This window comes from Schistocerca piceifrons, chromosome 8, assembly GCF_021461385.2.
Source record: "Schistocerca piceifrons isolate TAMUIC-IGC-003096 chromosome 8, iqSchPice1.1, whole genome shotgun sequence".
Taxonomy (NCBI): domain Eukaryota; kingdom Metazoa; phylum Arthropoda; class Insecta; order Orthoptera; family Acrididae; genus Schistocerca; species Schistocerca piceifrons.
In genome coordinates, this window is record NC_060145.1 from 93,578,609 (window position 1) to 93,600,871 (window position 22,263).

General features: G+C 45.3%; 1 protein-coding gene across 1 annotated transcript in view; it reads right to left on the reverse strand.

The window, feature by feature from the left end:
- Positions 1–22,263, reverse strand: part of LOC124712095 (UDP-glycosyltransferase UGT5-like) — a 133,919-nt gene that overhangs the window by 48,913 nt on the left and 62,743 nt on the right. Inside the window, exon 2 of the mRNA XM_047242392.1 lies at positions 3,424–3,685. Coding sequence (XP_047098348.1) covers positions 3,424–3,685 — 262 coding nt within the window. The remainder of the gene's footprint in view (positions 1–3,423; positions 3,686–22,263) is intronic.

A 22,263-nucleotide genomic window follows, 5' to 3' on the forward strand; every position in this document is an offset into this window, starting at 1 on the left:
ACTACTAAAACTTTTTTTGTTGTGACCTTTCCGCCATCAATAACGTCTTATCAGTCTTCCGGCGAGAATCCACATGCCACTGAAGGACACCTTTTCGGTATCTCTTATCCGTAGCTGTACGCTGTGATCTCACCGACAAGCAACTGAGAACGTTATCTTATTAGACGTCCTCGAGAGCATCACGACCGTTCACCTATTGCGAAATAAACTTACGCTGATGTCGGAACTGAACCAGGATCTTCAGTAAGATGGATGTGTGTGATGTTCTTAGGTTAGTTAGGTTTAAGTAGTTCTACGTTCTAGGGGACTGATGACCTTAGAAGTTAAGTCCCATAGTGCTCAGAGCCATTTTTTTTCAGTAAGATGCAAAATCTGCTCACTATAAGTTGCTGGTGAAATGTCAATCAAACAACACTCCACTTCCAGCTACTGCGCTCCAACCAACACATGGTGTTCTGCGTCAGGTGTGTGGCAATAGCCCCTGAGGGACAGAACAGCGAGCAGGAAATGAAAACGAGCAAACCTCCTGAGCAGCGGCATCATCAAGATCATTTCCTCAGGTCCCTACGTACCTTGGAAACCGCTAGAAAACCGTTTCCGTTTGCAGCCTTTGCAAGAGAAGAAGAGCATTCTGTACTTTTTGCACCACCCTATCTGCTGGATACATCTGACCAACAGCAAAAATAGCACTTGGACACCTGGGCAGAAGAGGGATTTTTTGTCACATTGCCATCTCATCTGCTCCCGCGCCCCCATCGTAGCAAACAGTTCTGGATAATGAACTGAAAACTGCTGTGGGAGGCCTATCCTAATGACAATGTCAGGGAACACGATGATAAAATTCTCCTGCTTAGACGCATCAGTGCAAGCACTAATAAAATCTGGGTGGCAATTTCAAATCTCTTTAACTTTAGTTTTAATAAAGTCTGCGGCACAATCCTGCCTGTATTCAGTGAATTCAAAATGTAAACTGGACCACTCTAGTAGACAGTGGGATCTCTACTCCACCCCTAGTTTTTGACCTTCACCTGTAACAACTCAGTGCTCTCCCTCACGTGGATCCCAAATTAAGTTTGTCACTACTCACAACAGGATATCTCCTCACGCTAGGCCCCATGGTGATCCACTCCCCAGTGTATAAGCTGGGGCTACTCGCCAGAGAGCAGCTCCTCATGGTAGGTACCCCGGTGATCTGCTCCCAGTTCTATAACTTTTAGCTACTCACCAGAGGGCAGCTCCTCGTGGTAGGCCTGCATGGTGATCTGCATGCAGTTGTATGACTTGGTGTTACTGTCTAGAGGGCAGCTCATTGTTGTAGGCTCCAACGGTGATCTGCTTCCAGTTGTATAGATTGGTGCTACTCACCAGAGGGCAGCTCATTGTGGTAGGCTCCCACACTGATGAGCTTCCAGTTGTATAACTTGATGCTACCCACCAGAGAGCAGTTCCTTGTGGCAGGCCGCCATGGTGATCTGCTCCCAATTGCATAACTTGCGCCAGCTGGGGTGTTCTAGCGGTTCTAGGCGCTTCAGTCTGGTACCGCGCGACCGCTACGGTCGCAGGTTCGAATCCTGCCTCGGGCATGGATGTGTGTGATGTCCTTAGGTTAGTTAGGTTTAAGTAGTTCTAAGTTCTAGGGGACTGATGACCTCAGAAGTTAAGTCCCATAGTGCTCAGAGCCACTTGAACCATTTTTTTGCATAACTTGCTGCTACTTACCAGAGGGCAGCTCTTTCTGGTAGGATTGCATGAAGATGTGCTTTCAGTTGTATAGCTTGATGCTACTCACCAGAGGGCAGCTCCTCATGGTAGGCTGCCACAGTGATCTGCTCCCAGTTATATAAATTGGTGCTACTCACCAGATGGCAGATTATCACAGTAGGCTGACAAGATGATCTGCTGCCAGTTGAACAAAATGGTTCAAATGGCTCTGAGCATTTTGGGACTTAACTTTTGACGTCATCAGTCCCATAGAACTTAGAACTACTTGAACCTAACTAACCTAAGGACATTACACACATCCATGCCCGAGACAGGATTCGAACCTGCGACCGTAGCGGCTGCGCGGTTCCAGACTGTAGTGCCCTGAACTGCTCGGCCACACTGGCCGGCCCAGTTGAACAATTTGGTGCTAGTCACCAGAGTGCAGCTTCTCGTGGTAGTACAGCAAGAAAGAAAGAATGAATTGATTGTTGGTGTTAATAATGATCATCCTCCTTTACCTCCTCTCCATTACTGCAGATGACGTGTCACTGAGCACATTTGTTCTATGCATGCAGTACACGTGAGGCGCCTAGTTGTTTCCATTGCACTGTGTGGGATACGAAGGTTCTGTTATAGTTCACTAACCTGCTGTCTTCAAGTTGATGTCCCCAGCGCAGAAAACAGCACGCAGGTCGTAGGTTCTGTATCTTGAGGCTGAAACTGAATTTTAGCGAGGTTCTGTTCTGAAATAATGTATCACTTCTTTTGGATGCCACTCGCGTATTTTCGTATAGCCACACGAGAAGACTACGTGATCTTAATACAACACCTTCTGATACAGCAAAGTACATGATCCAACATAATGTTTACGAAAATGTATCTTTACACTATTTGTGGCACGTGTCTGTGCCTCGTGACTACCGGAGTGAATCTTTTAATACTGAATACTGGCAAACGCATCCTGCCACAGACAACATGACTGTACATTTCGACTGCCTAATCCAGAGTGACGAACAGGAACTTAAATAAAAATTGTAAACACATCCTACGACAGACAACATGTCTGTTCTTCTCGACTGCCTAATCCAGAGTGACGAACAGGAACTTAAATAAAAATTGCAAACACATCCTACGACAGACAACATGTCTGCTCTTCTCGACTGCATATTCCAGAGTGACGAACAGCCCGAAACACGTCGCACGCCATACCAGAAAAGGCGTGACTCGAACGCTTCCGAAGTGCTTCGTCTGTAATTTCGTCATTCTTTTGTTTTTTGATTTAAATTGTTTTAATAATTCTAAAATGACTGATTGATAGTCAGCTGTTGAGAGACATTTATATTAAAAAGTGAAGTAATTCCAATGAGTAGTTTAACTAATAATAATAACTGTACTTTAACGTTTTGGCGCCCTTGCTCCGAACACAGAGCAGTAGCATTATGCAGGTGGTCTTTCTCACGGGAATGGTACCGAATCCAACATCTGTCACAGGTACCTCTCACCACATTTCGTCATCTATATACTTCCTGCATCTCCACTGCTCTGGGAACAGCTTCTTGGAGCCTAATATGATGGCTGACTAAGCCAGGAATATTACAGTAGTCCACTGCGATGATCTGCTTCCCAGTGTATAACTTGGTGCGACACAGCAGAGAGCAGCTCCTTGAGCTGGGTCCCCATGGTGATCTTCTCCCAGTCGTGTAATTTCTTGCTACTCACCAGAGGGCAACTCCTCGTGGTAGGCCCCTACTACGATCTGCTCCCAGTTGGGCGGCGGCGGCTCGTCCAGCGCGAAATGCGAGATGACTGTGAGGTTGTGGCCGCGGCGCGACAGCTCGAGCAGCAGCTCGCGGAACACGATCCAGTGGCTCTTGCCGGGCACGGGGAACACGGCCAGGATGTTGGCCGCCTCGCACACCGGCGCACACAGGCTGAGCACCGCCCCCAGCGCCAGCAGTGCAGCCGCCGCAGCCACGTCGCCCTGCAGCGGGAATCGCACCCAGGGCGTTAGGCAAGGAGGACAGATTGCAACCTAGCCACACTTGTCGGTATGTTAACGACATGCGAAACTAATGGTCCAGTAATGTTAAGAAAAGGCATCTGCTCCTAAGAATTTTATACCAGCAGAATGAGAATAAGTGTAGTGGAGAGATGGACAAAGTGGGCAGATTAAGTTACTCATATCCCTTAAGCCGAGCAGCAGTAGAGCCAACATGTGCGAGAACTATCGCGCAATCACTTAAACACAATGGTTCGAACCTAGGGTAATAACCCGTTGAGGGGTATAGTGAAATTTTTTGAGGGCTAAAAACTAAGTGATTTGATTCTGTTTCAGTCACGTAACTAAATTTTTTCAAAAGATCATTACTATCTATCTATCTATCTATCTCTTGAGCCTTGTCCCGCAGTTACGCAGGGTCAGCCATTGATAATCGGAGTTGGCATGTTAATGGTTAAGGGGTAGCCGGATGCTCTTCCTGCCGCCACCCCGTAGCCCCTGGGACGAAATTAGTGTACACTAACTATCTGCATCGAGTGTAATCCATGGAATAGTGCGAATGTGTTCAGATGTCTGTGAGCCATGTAACTGAGGCGGAACATGGGGACCAGCCCAGCATTCACCTATCAGGATGTAGAAAACAGCCTAAAAACCACATCCAGGCTGGTCGGCACATCAGCCCTCGTCGTTAATCCGTGGGGCGGATTCGATCTGGGGCCGGCGCGCCTACCCGAGTCCAGGAAGCAGCGGGTTAGCGCTCTCGGCTACCCCGGCGAGTCAAAAGATCATTACTATTATCAGGAAATTTGTAAGACTAATATTGATTACATACGTTACCAATAATTACTTTTCCACAATTAGTACGGTGCGTGGAGGAGGGTAAACGTCCCACCACTAGCCATTTCCACTCCTCTTCCACTCGCTAACAGAGTGGGGGAAAAACGACTGTATTTATGCCTCCGTATGAGCCGTAATTTCTCGTATCTTATCTTCGTGACCCTTACCCGCAGTGCGTGTTGCAGACAGTAGAATCGCTCTGCAGTCAGCTTCAAGTGCCGTTCCTCTAAATTTTCTTAATAGTGTTCCTCATAAAGGATCTCAGTGAAACTGAAGAAGAACCACAGGGTCTGCTGGATGGAATGAACAGTCTAATGAGTGCAGAATATGAACTGAGAGTTAATCAAAGAAAGACGAACGTAATGAGAAGTAGTAGAAGGTAGAACGACGGGAAATTTAACACCAGGATTGGTGATCACGAAGTACATGACGTTAACGAATTCTGCTAGCTAGGCAGCAAAGTAACTCAAGAAAGAAGGACACAGAAAGCAGACCAGCACAAGCAGACAGGCCATTCCTGGCCAAAAGAAGTCTACCAGAGCCAAACGTAGGACTTAAGATATTTCTGAGAAAATACATTTGGAGCACAGCATTGTATGGTAGTGAAACATGGACTGCTGGAAAAGCGGGAGGGAACAGGATTGACTACTTGCGTAGTCACAATTGCAAGAAACTTTCTAACAGCGTTCGTGGACTCTATAGCGCCTGCTCCGTTTACCGCCACCATCTACCATCATGGTGGTAGGACTGAAGATGGTCTAAAACAGACCTAAACAGGTAACCTCCTAAGAAAAAGAAAGTTTCTTGCGGTTGTGACTATACATGTGCAATTTTAAGTAATAAAAAATATAAAAAATTTCGTTGTTCCCCAAGAGAAGAGAAATGTTCTCAAAAGTCACATTTCAGATGTGGTGCTACAGAAGAATGTTGAAACTTACATGGACTGATAAGGTAAGTGAATGAGGAGGTTCTCCGGAGACTCGCCGAGGAAAGGAATGCCTCGGAAACACTGACAAGAAGAAGAGACAGGATGATAGGACATCTGTTACGACATCAGGGAGTACTTCCATGGTACTAGAGGGAGCTGCACGGGGTAGAAACTGTAGAGGAAAACTGACATTAGAATACAACCATCAAATAAATGAGGATGTAGGTTGCCAGTATTACTCTGAGATGAAGAGGTTGGCACAGGAGAGAAATTCGTGGCGGGCCACAGCAAATCAGCCAGAAGCTTGATGACTCGAAAAAAAAGCAATTGACAGAAATGCATAGAAATCTGTGATTGATATAAAATATCGAATAGTTTGATTATTTTAGGATTAAATGAAGTACTTAAATGAAATCAATTTTGACAAAGTGGCAAACTAACCACATTGCCCCACATAAACGAGCAAAGTGGCCACAGAGCTTCAAACTAAAAAATAGCGGATAACAAACTTTTTAAACAAAGAAATAAATGTATTTTCAGTGAAAAATGATTCACATTAAATTATTTACACTTTTCGCAAATGAAAGTCAAACTGTGTTCCTCCTGTACAGAGTTCGTGAGCCCAGAGAGAGTGCAAGTGGCACTAAATCCTCTGTTCTTTCGGCCTTTAATATGAAAAATTTTCTTCACGGTACATGCACTCTCTGATTTAAATATCGTCGTCGAAAAGAGATCTTCAAGGACTGGGTTTACTGCTCTTCAGACTCTTCCTTCTCTTCGGCTGCTTTCCGTTTTTCCTTCATTTCACTTTCTTTTTCTTCTCTTTCTTTATTTACCGCTATTGTATTACTCTTGCAAGTATCGACGGGGAGTCCTGCTTTCGGTTGCAGCTTTGACGTTTTCCCCCTACACAAAGTGGGACCCAAGATGGCTACATTGACTGCAATAACGCCATTGGATAAAAGCTGTATATCCTCCAATAGCATGACCGAAATTTCAATAACTAAAGTAGGATAATGGAGTCAACACAATTTAATTAAAAAGACCTAAGTCACATTCCGTCTCCACAGTAAATGGGCCAAATGACCACTTACTTTATATCAGGGTAACTAAAATCAACAAAAAGAATTATAACTCTGAGGGCCGGTGAAGCTAATAGGTTAAAGTTCATGGAGTGAGGAGGCCCTCCATGGAGAACACACTGAATCATTTCCTGCGCTATGCCAGCGCCTTGAAGCCCCTAGATTCCCAACGGCCACTTTGTCTGGCTCATCCCTGCTATTGAAAGTCACACAGCCAAAGAAACACGTTGCACTTACAACGATCGAAACAGGCAGTCTAATGAACAGATTTCCAGAGAAAGCCGCCGTCAGTTCGTGCTTGGAAAGGCGGAAGGACAGCGTCCTCAATACTCAGCATGCACGTATTTATGTTTGCCATATATCAAGCGCTGCCAGCAACGAGCAGCGTTAATGCGAATTAAAAACTTGGGATGTTGCTCTCTCGACCTATACGTGGATGTTTTTTTCATCTCTTGTAGCTTTCGCGCAGTTTTCTCCGGAGTAACTTGTAAACGACCCTGTATAAGTCAGTTAGAAATGAGATAAACAGGAAGTACTGGGTAGCCAAGCAACTGCTGCTGCGAAAATGCGAAGTAATTGACAAACAAATGCCCTTCGGAAGGACTCATTTAGCATTTTCCAAGGAATTATTAAATGGTTCCCTGAAAATGGATTCTTTTCAAATTTTAAAAACACACTGCATTCGGTTCTGTACAACAGTTAGATGGCTCAAATGGCTCTGAGCACTATGGGACTTAACATCTGTGGTCATCAGTCCCCTAGAACTTAGAACTACTTAAACCTAACTAAGCTAAGGACATCACACACATCCATGCCCGAGGCAGGATTCGAACCTGCGACCGTAGCAGTCGCACGGTTCCGGACTGAGCGCCTAGAACCGCTAGACCACCGCGGCCCAACAGTTAGAGTCATACCAATAATTGATGCAGCACATGAGCAGGGTTCAGTAAATAGGATAATTTGCTCCAAATTTTTGGGTTACATATTGATGAAAACTTGAACAGGAAGAAGCGTATTACTCAGATCCTTAAAAAATTAAGTTCTACTGCTCTTGCTCTTCGTATAATTGCTAATCTCGGAAACAAAGGTATCAATCTCCTCACATGTTTTGCATATTTCCACTCAGTAATGTTTTGCAGAATAATTTTCTGGCATAACTAATCACTTAAAAAAATATTGATAGCATAAAAGCGAACTATAATAATAATGTGTGGTGTACATCTGTGGACGTATGTGGGCACTTCTTCAAGGTTCAAATGGCTCTGAGCACTATGGGACTTAACAACTATGGTCATCAGTCCCCTAGAACTTAGAACTACTTAGACCTAACTAACCTAAGGACATCACACAACACCCAGTCATCACGAGGCAGAGAAAATCCCTGACCCCACCGGGAATCGGACCCGGGAACCCGGGCGCGGGAACGCTACCGCACGACCACGAGCTGCGGACACTTCTTCAAGGAACTAGGCGTTTTAACTGCGCTGTGACAAGTACATATATTCGCTAATGAAATTCGCTGTAAATAATGCATCAGAATTTAAAACGAACAATTAACTACAAGAATACTTAGTAGTAGTAGTAGTAGAAGTAGTACTGGGATAACAGCGTCTCTGAGAAAATTTGTAGTGCACGTTGCATACGTTCAGGGGTAAACTTGATTGATTTTTGCCTCCCTCCCCTTAACCTCTTGTTTTGCCAAGTGGTTTATGACCCCCTGGCGGTTGATTTATGACCACCTGGGGATAACCTGTTCTTATGAGAAACCCCTATCCCTCCCCTCCCCCTCCCCCTCCGGAAAACCCCCCTCACCGATAGAAGCACAACTTTGATATCAAACTAATTGGCTAATGAATGAAATCGATATATTAGTTACCCCCTCCTCGTCTGGGAAACCCCCAGTCCTCCCCTCGCCTCCTCCACTCCCCCTCCCCTCCCCCCATCTGGAAATTGCCAGGAAAATTATCCAGTCTGTGCTAGAGAGGAAGGATCTCATGATATGAAATTGAAGTCGATGTCAATTACTTGGCAGAGGATATACTGTTTATTTACAAAATCCAATTTTGAGGGGTTGAATCTCTTTTTTTGGTGAGAAAAGCTCATATCCAGAAACTAAATGTCCTAATTAAGTAATTACACTGCTGCAGATTGGAAGTGTTGTCTTGATGGAAGATGTTCGTGTATGTGCTCGCCTTGACATGCAGGTATCGACTGAGGTAGTGCAAAATGCCATCGCCAGAGAACGTCCCATCCCCTCCGCTCACCCCCTCTCTCCCCACCCCTCCCAGAAAAAATTAGCAGGAAAGAGACTCACTCTGGGGAGAGAGGGGGTTGAGAATTCCTCCATGGTGGATTGTGCCCTGTCTTAGTCACTCACTGCGTGTGAAGGAGGGCACACACATGCAAGTTTTCCAGCAAGCCAACACCTCCAATCTTCAGCAGTGTTATTACTTAACCAGGACCAGTAGTTGCTGTATGTGAGCTGTTTCCACCAAATAAAAAGATTCAACCCCTGAAACTTGAATTTTATAAATAAACAGTATACCCTCTTCTAAGCACTTGACTTCAATTTCGAATAATCAGATCTTCCTCTCTCGCACCGACTGAGTCCTTTTCCCACCAATTTCCAGATGGGCGGGAGGAGGGGCGGGAGAGCAGGGGATGCGAGGGGGAACTGTTCTCATTACCGGTTGAGGTATTACCTGTCATGCATATTATTCCTTCAACTTTCCCGCTGACAGAAGTGCAACCCTTTGCCACCATAGGGCTCTGAATTGTAGTTTGTAGCATAGCGGTGTATAACGTAACTACACTCCTGGAAATGGAAAACAGAACACATTGACACCGGTGTGTCAGACCCACCATACTTGCTCCGGACACTGCGAGAGGGCTGTACAAGCAATGATCACACGCACGGCACAGCGGACACACCAGGAACCGCGGTGTTGGCCGTCGAATGGCGCTAGCTGCGCAGCATTTGTGCACCGCCGCCGTCAGTGTCAGCCAGTTTGCCGTGACATACGGAGCTCCATCGCAGTCTTTAACACTGGTAGCATGCCGCGACAGCGTGGGCGTGAACCGTATGTGCAGTTGACGGACTTTGAGCGAGGGCATATAGTGGGCATGCGGGAGGCCGGGTGGACGTACCGCCGAATTGCTCAACACGTGGGGCGTGAGGTCTCCACAGTACATCGATGTTGTCGCCAGTGGTCGGCGGAAGGTGCACGTGCCCGTCGACCTGGGACCGGACCGCAGCGACGCACGGATGCACGCCAAGACCGTAGGATCCTACGCAGTGCCGTAGGGGACCGCACCGCCACTTCCCAGCAAATTAGGGACACTGTTGCTCCTGGGGTATCGGCGAGGACCATTCGCAACCGTCTCCATGAAGCTGGGCTACGGTCCCGCACACCGTTAGGCCGTCTTCCGCTCACGCCCCAACATCGTGCAGCCCGCCTCCAGTGGTGTCGCGACAGGCGTGAATGGAGGGACGAATGGAGACGTGTCGTCTTCAGCGATGAGAGGCGCTTCTGCCTTGGTGCCAATGATGGTCGTATGCGTGTTTGGCGCCGTGCAGGTGAGCGCCACAATCAGGACTGCATACGACCGAGGCACACAGGGCCAACACCCGGCATCATGGTGTGGGGAGCGATCTCCTACACTGGCCGTACACCACTGGTGATCGTCGAGGGGACACTGAATAGTGCACGGTACATCCAAACCGTCATCGAACCCATCGTTCTACCATTCCTAGACCGGCAAGGGAACTTGCTGTTCCAACAGGACAATGCACGTCCGCGTGTATCCCGTGCCACCCAACGTGCTCTAGAAGGTGTAAGTCAACTACCCTGGCCAGCAAGATCTCCGGATCTGTCCCCCATTGAGCATGTTTGGGACTGGATGAAGCGTCGTCTCACGCGTTCTGCACGTCCAGCACGAACGCTGGTCCAACTGAGGCGCCAGGTGGAAATGGCATGGCAAGCCGTTCCACAGGACTACATCCAGCATCTCTACGATCGTCTCCATGGGAGAATAGCAGCCTGCATTGCTGCGAAAGGTGGATATACACTGTACTAGTGCCGACATTGTGCATGCTCTGTTGCCTGTGTCTATGTGCCTGTGATTCTGTCAGTGTGATCATGTGATGTATCTGACCCCAGGAATGTGTCAATAAAGTTTCCCCTTCCTGGGACAATGAATTCACGGTGTTCTTATTTCAATTTCCAGGAGTGTATGTCGGTGTATTGCAAGACCATCAGAAAATTGAAAGCGCGAATTCGAAGGTTTCGTCCACAAATGGAGCACAATCTTCTTCAGCAGTCATTGCCAGACCACACGTGAGTACTGCGACGTCTGCAACAATCTGACACCTTGGGTTCACCGTCACCTGTCATCCTGTATACAGTACCAACTTGGCCCTATCCGATTTTCACCTGTTTCCAAAACTTAAATAACGCCTTCAAGGACTCCACTTAGATAGTGATGAAACGGTGCAAGCAGAGGTGAAGTTGTGGCTTCTCCATTAAATTGAAATATTCTACAGTGACAGTATCAACAAACTGATCTCTCATTAGCAGAAATGTGTTTGTCACCACGGTGAGTACATTGAAAAATAAATATGTAGATAGAAGAACAAAGATTTTGAATTATTTCAAAATCATGAACAGATTTCAGACGAAAATTTTGGAGGCTTTGCTTTTAGTGCGCCCTCATAGGAAAGTTGAAACAAGTTTCAGTGAAATTAAGAGCAGAAGCGTTAACATTAAGATGTAGCGGCACCACCGTTTAGGATAGGGAAAGTTAGTTCTGTGCAATATTCTGAGCACAAGTTACAGCCAGGTTCATGTCAGATTGCAGTGAGTTACACATACCAACAGTTACAAAGTAGAATAGAGGTGACAGGGCTGTCAAATTGCTGAAAGAGTATACGTAGCGGTCTCGCATGTCATAAGCCACAGGCAGAAGGCGCCCACTGGCCAACCTAGTGTGTTATGAGTATGTGACGTGAAGCGGCATGTATGGCGAAACAGAGGTGCACAGCCACGTATAAATAGGTGTGGGTTTCTAACGAGATTCATTCAGGTGTGGCAGCTCTCCTGGACGGTGGGGCGTGTCACACCACCAGCTACACGCAGCACCAGATGGGGCGCCAGCGTTCCAGTCCATGGCAGGTCGTTGGTTCGACCCCCTGAGGCCGACGCGGGGTCTGTAACCAGCCAGCCAGTGGTGGGCCACTCTTCAGCCATGCCGGCGAGAAGGATGCAGCTGGCCACCTGTGGCTCACACCGAGCGGCGCTGAGTCGGCAGGGACGCTGACCACCAAGTCAACGGCCGGCATCCTGACGATGACACAACTGTGCTGGCGTACAAGGCTGGCACACAGTGCGTGCACGAGTCACTGAGGCAACCATTCTGCACCAAGCTGTTTCGCAGACAGCGAAGTGGTGTCCTCAGCATTGCGGGACCTGGTGATGCAGACCAAGAGGAATGGGGGCACTGTAACTGGAAACAATAGATCACTTGGAAAGCTCGGATGAGTCTTAATATGGTGCCTTCTACCTCTTCCCGCTACATTTGGCCATCCTAATACATTCGGTGGCAGAAGTTGCCACTACAAAGAGAAAAAGAGGAATTTCGTTGTTAAAGGCAAAGCAAGAGTGTCTGGAAGGTCTCTACGATGGAGAAGCATTGTGTGATGGCGTCGTGAAAGGAATGGGAGTCATCTGGAAGACACAGGGGATACGCTATTAGAGTCAGAGTATAACTTGGGTTTGGAAGACTTAGGATGAAATAAGGCAGAAGACACCAACGTAATCCCTTCGGAATGTCTGAAATCATTGGGGGAAATGACAAGAAACGACTATACAAGTTGCTGTGTAAAATCAGCGAGTGTGGAGACAAGCTATCATACACATTATCCCGAAGATAGCAAGGACAGATATGTGTAAGAACAATCTCACGTTGGCTTAACATCTGCATCCAAGGAGCTGCTAAGAATAATACGCAAAAGAATGGAAATGAAAACTGAGGATTTGTAAGATGGTCAGTTTGTGTTTGGGAAATAAAAGGCATCAGAGAAGCATTTCCAAAGTTGCGCTTGATAATGGAAGAAGTTTATAGGATTTGTCGATCTAGAAAAAGCGTTCGATATCGTGAAACAGAGCAAGATGATCGAAATTGTCAGGTAAATAGGTGTAAGCTATAGGGAAAAAATGACAATGCATATAAGAACCGACAGTCAAAATTAAGAACGGATGACCAAGAACGAAGTATTCGGATTAGGGAAACTATAAGACAGGAATGTATCCACCGAAGCAGTAATGTCAGAAATGAAAGAAAGTGCCATGGCGGGACTAAAATTCGAGGTGAAAGAATATCAAGGATAAGATTCGCTCATGACATTACTATCCTCAGTGAAAATGGAGAATTGTAGGAGGTGTTGAATGGAATGAACACCTTAATGAGTGCAGGATATGGATTGTGAAGAAACCTAAGAAAGAAGAAAATAATGAGGAGTACCACGCATTGGGCAAGGTTAAGAGATTCTGCCAGCTTGGAAGTAAAATAACACATAACGGACGAACGAAGTAATGAAGCCAATTTTAGCCACACTGGTACAGAAAAAGAGGGCTTACTTTGAGAACGTATGACGTACTTTGAGAAAGAAATTTCTGAGAATGTGCGTTTGGAGCACCACATTGTACGGAAGTGAATCACGGACTATCGGATAACCGCAAAAGAAGGGAATCGAAGCAATTCCGGAACTACAGAAGAATGCTAAAAATTAGGACCGATAAGAAACGTGGAGGTTCTTCGCAGAATCGGAAAGGAGACAAAAAGAATGGAAAAGGTGGCAAAAAGAAGGGACAAGATGATTGGATATGTGTTAAGACATCAAATCATAACTTCCATGGTACATGAGGGTAGGGTAGAGAGTAAAAACGGTAGAGGAAACAGAGATTGGAATACATTCAACAAATTATTGAGAACGTTGGTTGCAAGTGCTATTCTGAGATGAAGATGTTGGCACAGGAGAAGAATTCGCGGCAGGCCGCAGGTAATTATCCAAAAGACTGATCATCCGAAATAAAAGGTGCTACGCAGCTTATCTGTGTCATTTAACACATTTCGTAATCGTTCTTCACTCACAACCCAAGAGGACTATATTATAAATCAACCTTGGGATTAATGTCTGGCCAGCCGAAGTGGCCGAGCGGTTCTAGGCGCTACAGTCTGGAACCGCGCGACCGCTACGGTCATAGGTTCGAAGCCTGCCTCCGGCATGGATGTGTGTGATGTCCTTAGGTTAGTTTGATTTAAGTAGTTCTAAGTTTTAGGGGACTGACGACCTCAGAAGTTAAGTCCCATAGTGCTCAGAGCCATTTGAACCATTAATGTCTGCTCCCTTTATAATTCTGTTTTTGTTACAATACTCTCTTACTTTACGTTAGCGACTTCTTCTTCACAAAAGTTAAACACGGTAGCTAGGAGCTAGAATCCTATCTATAACCTCCTTAATAAGATATTTAATTCATTTCTCTTCATTTCTGTATCATCATGTGAACGATAGTTACTTGGTCACAGGATGAGTGACTACATGATTCATTGAAAGCTAATAAGAAAATTTTAAAAACAAAAAAGAAGCTTACAAATTTAAAAGTGGGGGTAAGAACCACCTACCTATCATCAGGATATATGATGTCATAAACACTGAGATGCATGAAAATCTGTCGCATCATGTATGACTTTTAAATTCATTAACTCATTGGTGCTAAATCTATTCGCAACATACACTATTGGCCATTAAAATTGCTACACCAAGAAGAAATGCAGATGATAAACGGGTATTCATTGGACAAATATATTATACTAGAACTGACATGTGATTACATTTTCACGCAATATGGCTGCATAGATCCTGAGAAATCAGTACCCAGAACAACCACTTCTGGCCGTAATAACGGCCTTGATACGCCTGGGCGTGTACAGGTACAGCTGTCCATGCAGCTTCAACACGATACCACAGTTTATCACGAGTAGTGACTGGCGTATTGTGACGAGCCAGTTGCTCAGCCACCATTGACCAGATGTTTTCAATTGGTGAGAGATATGGAGAATGTGCTGGCCAGGGCAGCAGTCGAACATTTTCTGTGTCCAGAAAGGCCCGTACAGGACCCGCAACATGCTGTCGTGCATTATCCTGCTGAAATGCAGGGGTCGAGTGAAGGGTAGAGCCACGGGTCGTAACACATCTGAAATGTAACGTCCACTGTTCAAAGTGCTGTCAATGCGAACAAGAGGTGATCGAGACGTGTAACCAATGGCACTCCATGCCATCACGCATGGCGATGACGAATACACGCTTCCAATGTGCGTTCACCGCGATGTCGCCAAACACGGATGCGACCATCATGATGCTGTAAACAGAACCTAGATTCATCCGGAAAAATGACGTTTCGCCATTCGTGCACCCAGGTTCGTAGTTGAGTACACCATCGCAGGCGCTCCTGTCTGTGATGCAGCGTCAAGGGTAACCGCAGTCATGGTCTCCGAAGTGATAGTCCATGCTGCTGCAAATGTCGTCGAACTGTTCGTGCAGATGGTTGTTGTCTTGCAAACGTCCCCATCTGCTGACTCAGGGATCGAGACGTGGCTGCACGATCCGTTACAGCCATGCAGATCAGATGCCTGTCATCTCGACTGCTAGTGATACGAGGCCGTTGGGATCCAGCACGGCGTTCCATATTATCCTCCTGAACCCACCGATTCCATATTCTGCTAACAGTCATTGGATCTCGACCAATGCGAGCAGCAGTGTCGCGATATGATAAATCGCAATCGCGATAGGCTACAATCCGAAACGTGATGGTACGCATTTCTCCTCCTTACACGAGGCATCACAATAACGTTTCACCAGGCAACGCCGGTCAACTGCTGCTTGTGTATGAGAAATCGGTTGGAAACTTTCTTCATGTCAGCACGTTGTAGGTGTCGCCACCGGCGCCAACCTTGTGTGAATGTTCTGAAAACCTAATCATTTGCATATCACAGCATCTTCTTCCTGTCGGTTAAATTTCGTGTCTGTAGCACGTCATCTTCGTGGTGTAGCAATTTTAATGGCCAGCAGTCTATTCAGCAGATAGTATACACATATGCCACTGAATGTACCCACAAAAATACGTATGTCTTTGGACGACGCATAGTTCAAGGGCTATAGTGTCCTCAACACTAAGATGAGTGAAAAATGCCTCATCACGCATGAAGTTTTAATATATGTATTCATGCTTTATTACTAAGACACTCCTACAATCGAGTCTTCTCACGAAATCCGTGCTACCTGGCAGCGCTTTTGACCGATTTCACCTACTAAGCGCAAACAGCTGTAGGCGAAAACAATAGCCGTTTATAGAGCTACGAAGCGGTGTTTGCGTAGAGACATTCGCCAAATGACATTGTACACACGCGAAGCTGCAGCGCTGAACGTGCAGTAATAGCCTACTATGTTTCTTAATTTCGTTACTGTGCTTACAAATGTGTACATTATGCGTATTTCTTTTTTTTTACGACTGTTTCATACATTCAAAGGTGTTTTTACGAATACAAAGAAATGTATTTTTTTCATATTACATTACAAACAGTTCGTAGAAAAATGGCAAAATTAATACCAGGGCAATGCCGGAGTTTTCAGCTGGTATATACCGGGTGATCAAAAAGTCAGTATAAAATTGAAAACTTAATAAACCACGCAATAATGTAGATAGAGAGGTACATATTGACACACATGCTTGGAATGACATGGGATTTTATTAGAACAAAAAAAAGTATTGCTAGACGTGTGAGAGATCTCTAGCGCGCGTCGTTTGGTGATGATCGTGTGCTCAGCCGCCACTTTCGTCATGCTTGGCCTCCCAGGTCCCCACACCTCAGTCCGTGCGATTATTGGCTTTGGGGTTACCTGAAGTCACAAGTGTATCGTGATCGACCGCCATCTCAAGGGATGCTGAAAGACAACATCCGAAGCCAATGCCTCACCACAACTCCGGACATGCTTTACAGTGCTGTTCACAACATTATTCCTCGACTACAGCTATTATTGAGGAATGATGGTGGACATATTGAGCATTTCCTGTAAAGAACATCATTTTTGCTTTGTCTTACTTTGTTATGCTAATTATTGCTATTCTGATCAGATGAACGCCATCTGTCGGACATTTTTTGGACGTTTGTATTTTTTGGTTCTAATAAAACCCCATGTCATTCCAAGCATGTGTGTCAATTTGTACCTCTCTATCTACATTATTCCGTGATTTATTCAGTTTTCAAATTTATACTGACTATTTGATCACCCGGTACAATAAATAAGGCGCTACATTGCAAGGATCTAGACTACTGCAAACAAACTCCTGTAATATATATATATATATATATATATATATATATATATATATATATATATATATATATATATATATATATATATACATGGTGAGTCACCCAACATTACCGCTGGATATATTTCGTAAACCACATCAAATACTGACGAATCGATTCCACTGACCGAACGTGAGGAGAGGGGCTAGTGTAATTGGTTAATACAAACAATAAAAAAAATGCACGGAAGTATGTTTTTTAACACAAACCTACGTTTTTTAAATCAAACCCCGTTAGTTTTGTTAGCACATCTGAACATATAAACAAATACGTAATCAGTGCCTTTTGTTGCATTGTAAAATGTTAATTACATCCGGAGATATTGTAACCTAAAGTTGACGCTTGAGTACCACTCCTCCGCTGTTCGATCGTGTGTATCGGAGAGCACCGAATTACGTAGGGATCCAAAGGGAACGGTGATGGACCTTAGGTACAGAAGAGACTGGAACAGCACATTACGTCCACAGGCTAATAACACTTTCTTATTGGTCTTTTTCACTGACGCACACGTACATTGCCATGAGGGGTGAGGTACACGTACGCACGTGGTTTCCGTTTTCAATTACGGAGTGGAATAGAGTGTGTCCCGACATGTCAGGCCAATAGATGTTCAATGTGATGGCCATCATTTGCTGCACACAATTGCAATCTCTGGCGTAATGAATGTCGTACACGCCGCAGTACATCTGGTGTAATGTCGCCGCAGGCTGCCACAATACGTTGTTTCATATCCTCTGGGGTTGTAGGCACATCACGGTACATATTCTCCTTTAACGTACCCCACAGAAAGAAGTCCAGAGGTGTAAGATCAGGAGTACGGGCTGGCCAATTTATGCGTCCTCCACGTCCTATGAAACGCCCGTCGAACATCCTGTCAAAGGTCAGCCTAGTGTTAATCGCGGAATGTGCAGGTGCACCATCATGCTGATACCACATACATCGACGCGTTTCCAGTGGGACATTTTCGAGCAACGTTGGCAGATCATTCTGTAGAAACGCGATGCATGTTGCAGCTGTTTGGGCCCCTGCATTGAAGTGAAGACCAATGAGATGGTCGCCAATGATTCCGCACCGTACATTTACAGCCCACGGTCGCTGTCGCTCTATCTGTCTGAGCCAGCGAGGATTGTCCACGGACTAGTAATGCATGTTCCGTAGATTCACTGCCCCGTGGTTTGTGATACCCGCTTCATCGGTAAACAGGTAGAACTGCGACGCATTCTCTGTTAATGCCCATTGACAGAATTGCACCCGATGATTAAAGTCATCACCATGTAATTGGCTCTAAGTACTGTGGGACTCAACATCTGTGGTCATAAGTCCCCTAGAACTTAGAACTACTTAAACCTAAGGACATCACACACATCCATGCCCGAGGCAGGATTCGAACCTGCGACCGTAGCGGTCGCGCGGTTCCGGACTGAGCGCCTAGAACCGCTAGACCACCGCGGCCGGCTCACCATGTAATTGCTGATGTAGCGACACATGAAACGGGTGAAAGCGGTGACGATGCAATATGCGCATGACACTACTTTGACTCAATCCACAGGCTCTCGCAATGTCCCGTGTACTCATGTGTGGGTTCATGGCAACAGCAGCTAACACACCAACTGCACCTGCTTCTCCTGTGACGGGCCTGTTACGGACCCGTTTGCGTGCTACGACCATACCTGTTGCATACAGTTGGCGGTAGATGTTTTGCAATGTGCGGCAAGTTGGATGCTCTCTGTCCGGGTACCGTTCTACATACACCCTGAAGGCTTCAGCTGCATTTCGTCGACACTCGCCATAAATGAGTATCATCTCCGCCTTTTCAGAGTTCGAATACACCATGGTCACAGTTCCTACAACACTACACTATCACAGACGTCTGGTAACACGGTGTACTACAGTTGGTCTGCGTGCGGAGACGAATGCAGAATAACAATAGCTGCAAGCGCTACATGCGGACACTGCGACAGCTAGACCAAACCACAGCAGTGCACTACAGCCACACTCGTAAACACGGTCGTCATCATAAACATGTCCCTGCAGATGCTGCTCGCCGACCGTGGCCCGTGTTTGTTACAACACGCAGCTGATCGTCGGAGGTTTCAAGCGTCAACTTTAGGTTACAATATCTCCGGATGTAATTAACATTTTACAATGGAACAAACGGCACTGATTACGTATTTGTTTATATGTTCAGATGTGCTAACAAAACTAACGTGGTTCCTTTTAAAAAAACGTAGGTTTGTGTTAAAAAACGTACTTCCGTGCATTTTTGTATGGTTTGTATTAAACAATTATACTAGCCCCTCTCCTCACGTTCGGTCTGTGGAATCGGTTCGTCAGTATTTGATGTGGTTTACGAAATATATCCAGCGGTAACGTTAGGTGACTCACCCTGTATATATATAACAAGTTGAATGTGCCAGAAGCAATCTTTTCAACTTACGTTTGATTTTTTGGTTAAAAAAGCTCAGGTTATCGATCATGTTTTTCACTTTAGCTGCAATTCTACTGAAAATGACATCTGAGGATCAGTGTAGCTCTTTCTTTACATCAGTTAGAGGGGTATTAGCTAAGTGCAAATCGTTTTCCCGTCTAGTATTCAGTGAGTGAATAAGGTGGTTTTCTTACTGTGAATCGGTGTCATGAACCACAAATGCCACTAGGGAATACAAGTAGAGGAGTAGCACAGTCCTGATTCCAAGCGCTCGTACAACAGTTCGCACGAAGTTCGCAGACTGGCGTCGGATGTTGCTCTGACTGCTCTTTCCGAACCAGCAGGAAATTACGCCATTCACACCACTCCCTGGTACCTCAGTTTGCTTACAAGACGCATGAACGACTGTCAATTGAGCCGCTGATATGAACTGCCTCAGAATAAATTCCAAGATAAGATCGCTTTAAATCCATTAGTGCCACCGCTTATCTTCGACCTTGTACAAAGCGATACGCAAAATCTTTAAGAGCTTTCTCATTAAGAAAACTCATATACTGAAATACGCACTCATTTTTAAGTGTGTGGAAAGGGGGAGGGGCCAGGTTGGAGCGTCGGTGATACCGCCAGCAATGAAGTGTGGACCAGTAGATAGTATCGCTCGCTCGTATTATTGCTAATGTGTGCTCCGGCACTGTATATGTAACCCTGCAAACGACAAAACGTCGCAGTCGCCTGGTGCACCTTTGAATTGCAATACAAGAGTGATTTTTCGTGAGATGCATTCACCACAGGTATTATGGCACCAGTTGTCTACGTGCATGTCAATTCCCATAAAATAAGTGTCGATGGTTTACGGTTGCAGAGCTGTCATTCTGTAGCGTGTCAGATGTGTTCCGTGTGGTTCGGCTACGTGGGGTTTCCTACAAGGGTGCAGCAAGTAGCGAAACTGTCCCGAGAAACCGGTTCCCTAACGAGGTGTTTGCGAACTGAGCCTCCCCCACTGCTTGCCTACCCCAGTCGCTCACCCTCAGTGCAGGTGTTGTCACCGTTTCTCAAACAGTGTCGTCGATAGCTTTCATACCGTGCATTTTCCTATACGACTTCTGTTCTATGCAGTGTACACTCCATCTGCCCCACTCTCTCACAACACTTCCTCCTCCTCTCCTTCTCCATCCATCTTCCCATCTCTGTCCACCTCCTCCTCCACTGCTTTTTCTAATAGTACATCAAATTCACAATAACACCCCTAATTTATGTATTTATTACAGTGTTCCACTAGTCATTCACCACCTGTGTTCATTATACTCCGAAACAAACCAGTGTATGAATGAGTAAAATATGAAATGGTACCGAATACAATGGATGCAATACCTGACGCATCAGATAAGCCGCTGAAGAGAAGACTACAACAGAGGCGTGATAATAAAACTGCAATAACAATAAAACCGATTCCGGACGTAAAAGATACAAATTCCGGATTTGTTACTACATCAGACCCTCAAGCGTCAGAATTTTTCAACACAGTCGTCTTTTGAAGAATATGTAATTATACTACTGAAATATCCGTGAGTTCAAAAGTCGAGTCGAGTGCAAAAATGAGCACATCTTTGCACTTTGTGCAAAATTGTTCCTTGTCAAATAAAGTGCCAATTGCAAGAACAGTCAGCAACAGAAATAAATATGCTTCATAGGGATGAAATACCCGTGTGTTCATTCTCTTGCTTTCACTAGGATAAGTTGGCATTTCAAGAGTATTACTTCACCAAGAAATCTCATATCATTCAGCAGCTTCGCTCTTTTAACCCTTATTTTACAATTATTTAGTTCCCCTGATATTTTACTAAAGTTTTGTAATTACAAATGTAGTAAGTAGAAAACTTAGAATAAACATTAATCTTACGGCCCATATGACGTTCAGTGACGAATGACTTTCTCGCCGATAGGGATGCTAGTGTACCTTCAATTGTTAGGCGGTAACAGACCCCACAGTACTAGAGTGGACGCAAATCTAGGAGTGTGCTCACCACTGCAAAAGATCAGAGATGCATACGGCGAGTCTGTACCATATTTGCGTTACTTGCATTATTTTGAAACGAATCAGTCAACTTTATATCTTTTAAAGATACAGAGCCAACACAACTCTCAAACGGGGACAACGTATTCACTGAGGAGTATTGTCCTAAGCTTTCACCTTTATGTTTCGCACTAACTCCGGAATGGCAGATACTGAGATGGGTGATCGCGGAATAGAAAAAAAAAAGCCTAAACCGAAATCTCTCAACAGAAGGAAGGCGACGGGACCTGATGACCAACCTTTACAGATTACGCGAAATACCTACCCTAAATTCTAGCAATAGTTATCGTAGGTTGCTGGAACAAGGAAGGATTCTAACCGACAGGATAAACGGGCAGGTCATTCTCGTTTTCAAGAAGAATCATCGGGCAGGTGTACTTAATTGTAGCCGTATATCTCTGGCGTCTAGCTCTTGTGGAACTATAGAACACGTTTTAAGATCAGATACTACGAAGTTTCATGAGTGCGCAAATATCAGCTAAGGGAATGTTCACAGATTCCGCAAGCACACTTGCGAAGCGCGTCCTTGAGATACAGAGTACCATAGGCATCGGCGCCCATGTTGACGCTCTGCTGATTGACTTTCGGAAGGCATTCTATACAGTCCTGCACTGTCGCCCAGCGAACAAGAAGTGACTTCAGAGAATAACGTAACAGCTTGATGATTCGACTGAAGACTTCGTAGTATAAGCGGTAGTCAAATGAAAACGAGACAGACTATACAGGGTGAACCACCTAATATTTGCAGCGCAGATATTGAGGAAATGGAAAGTGCTATCG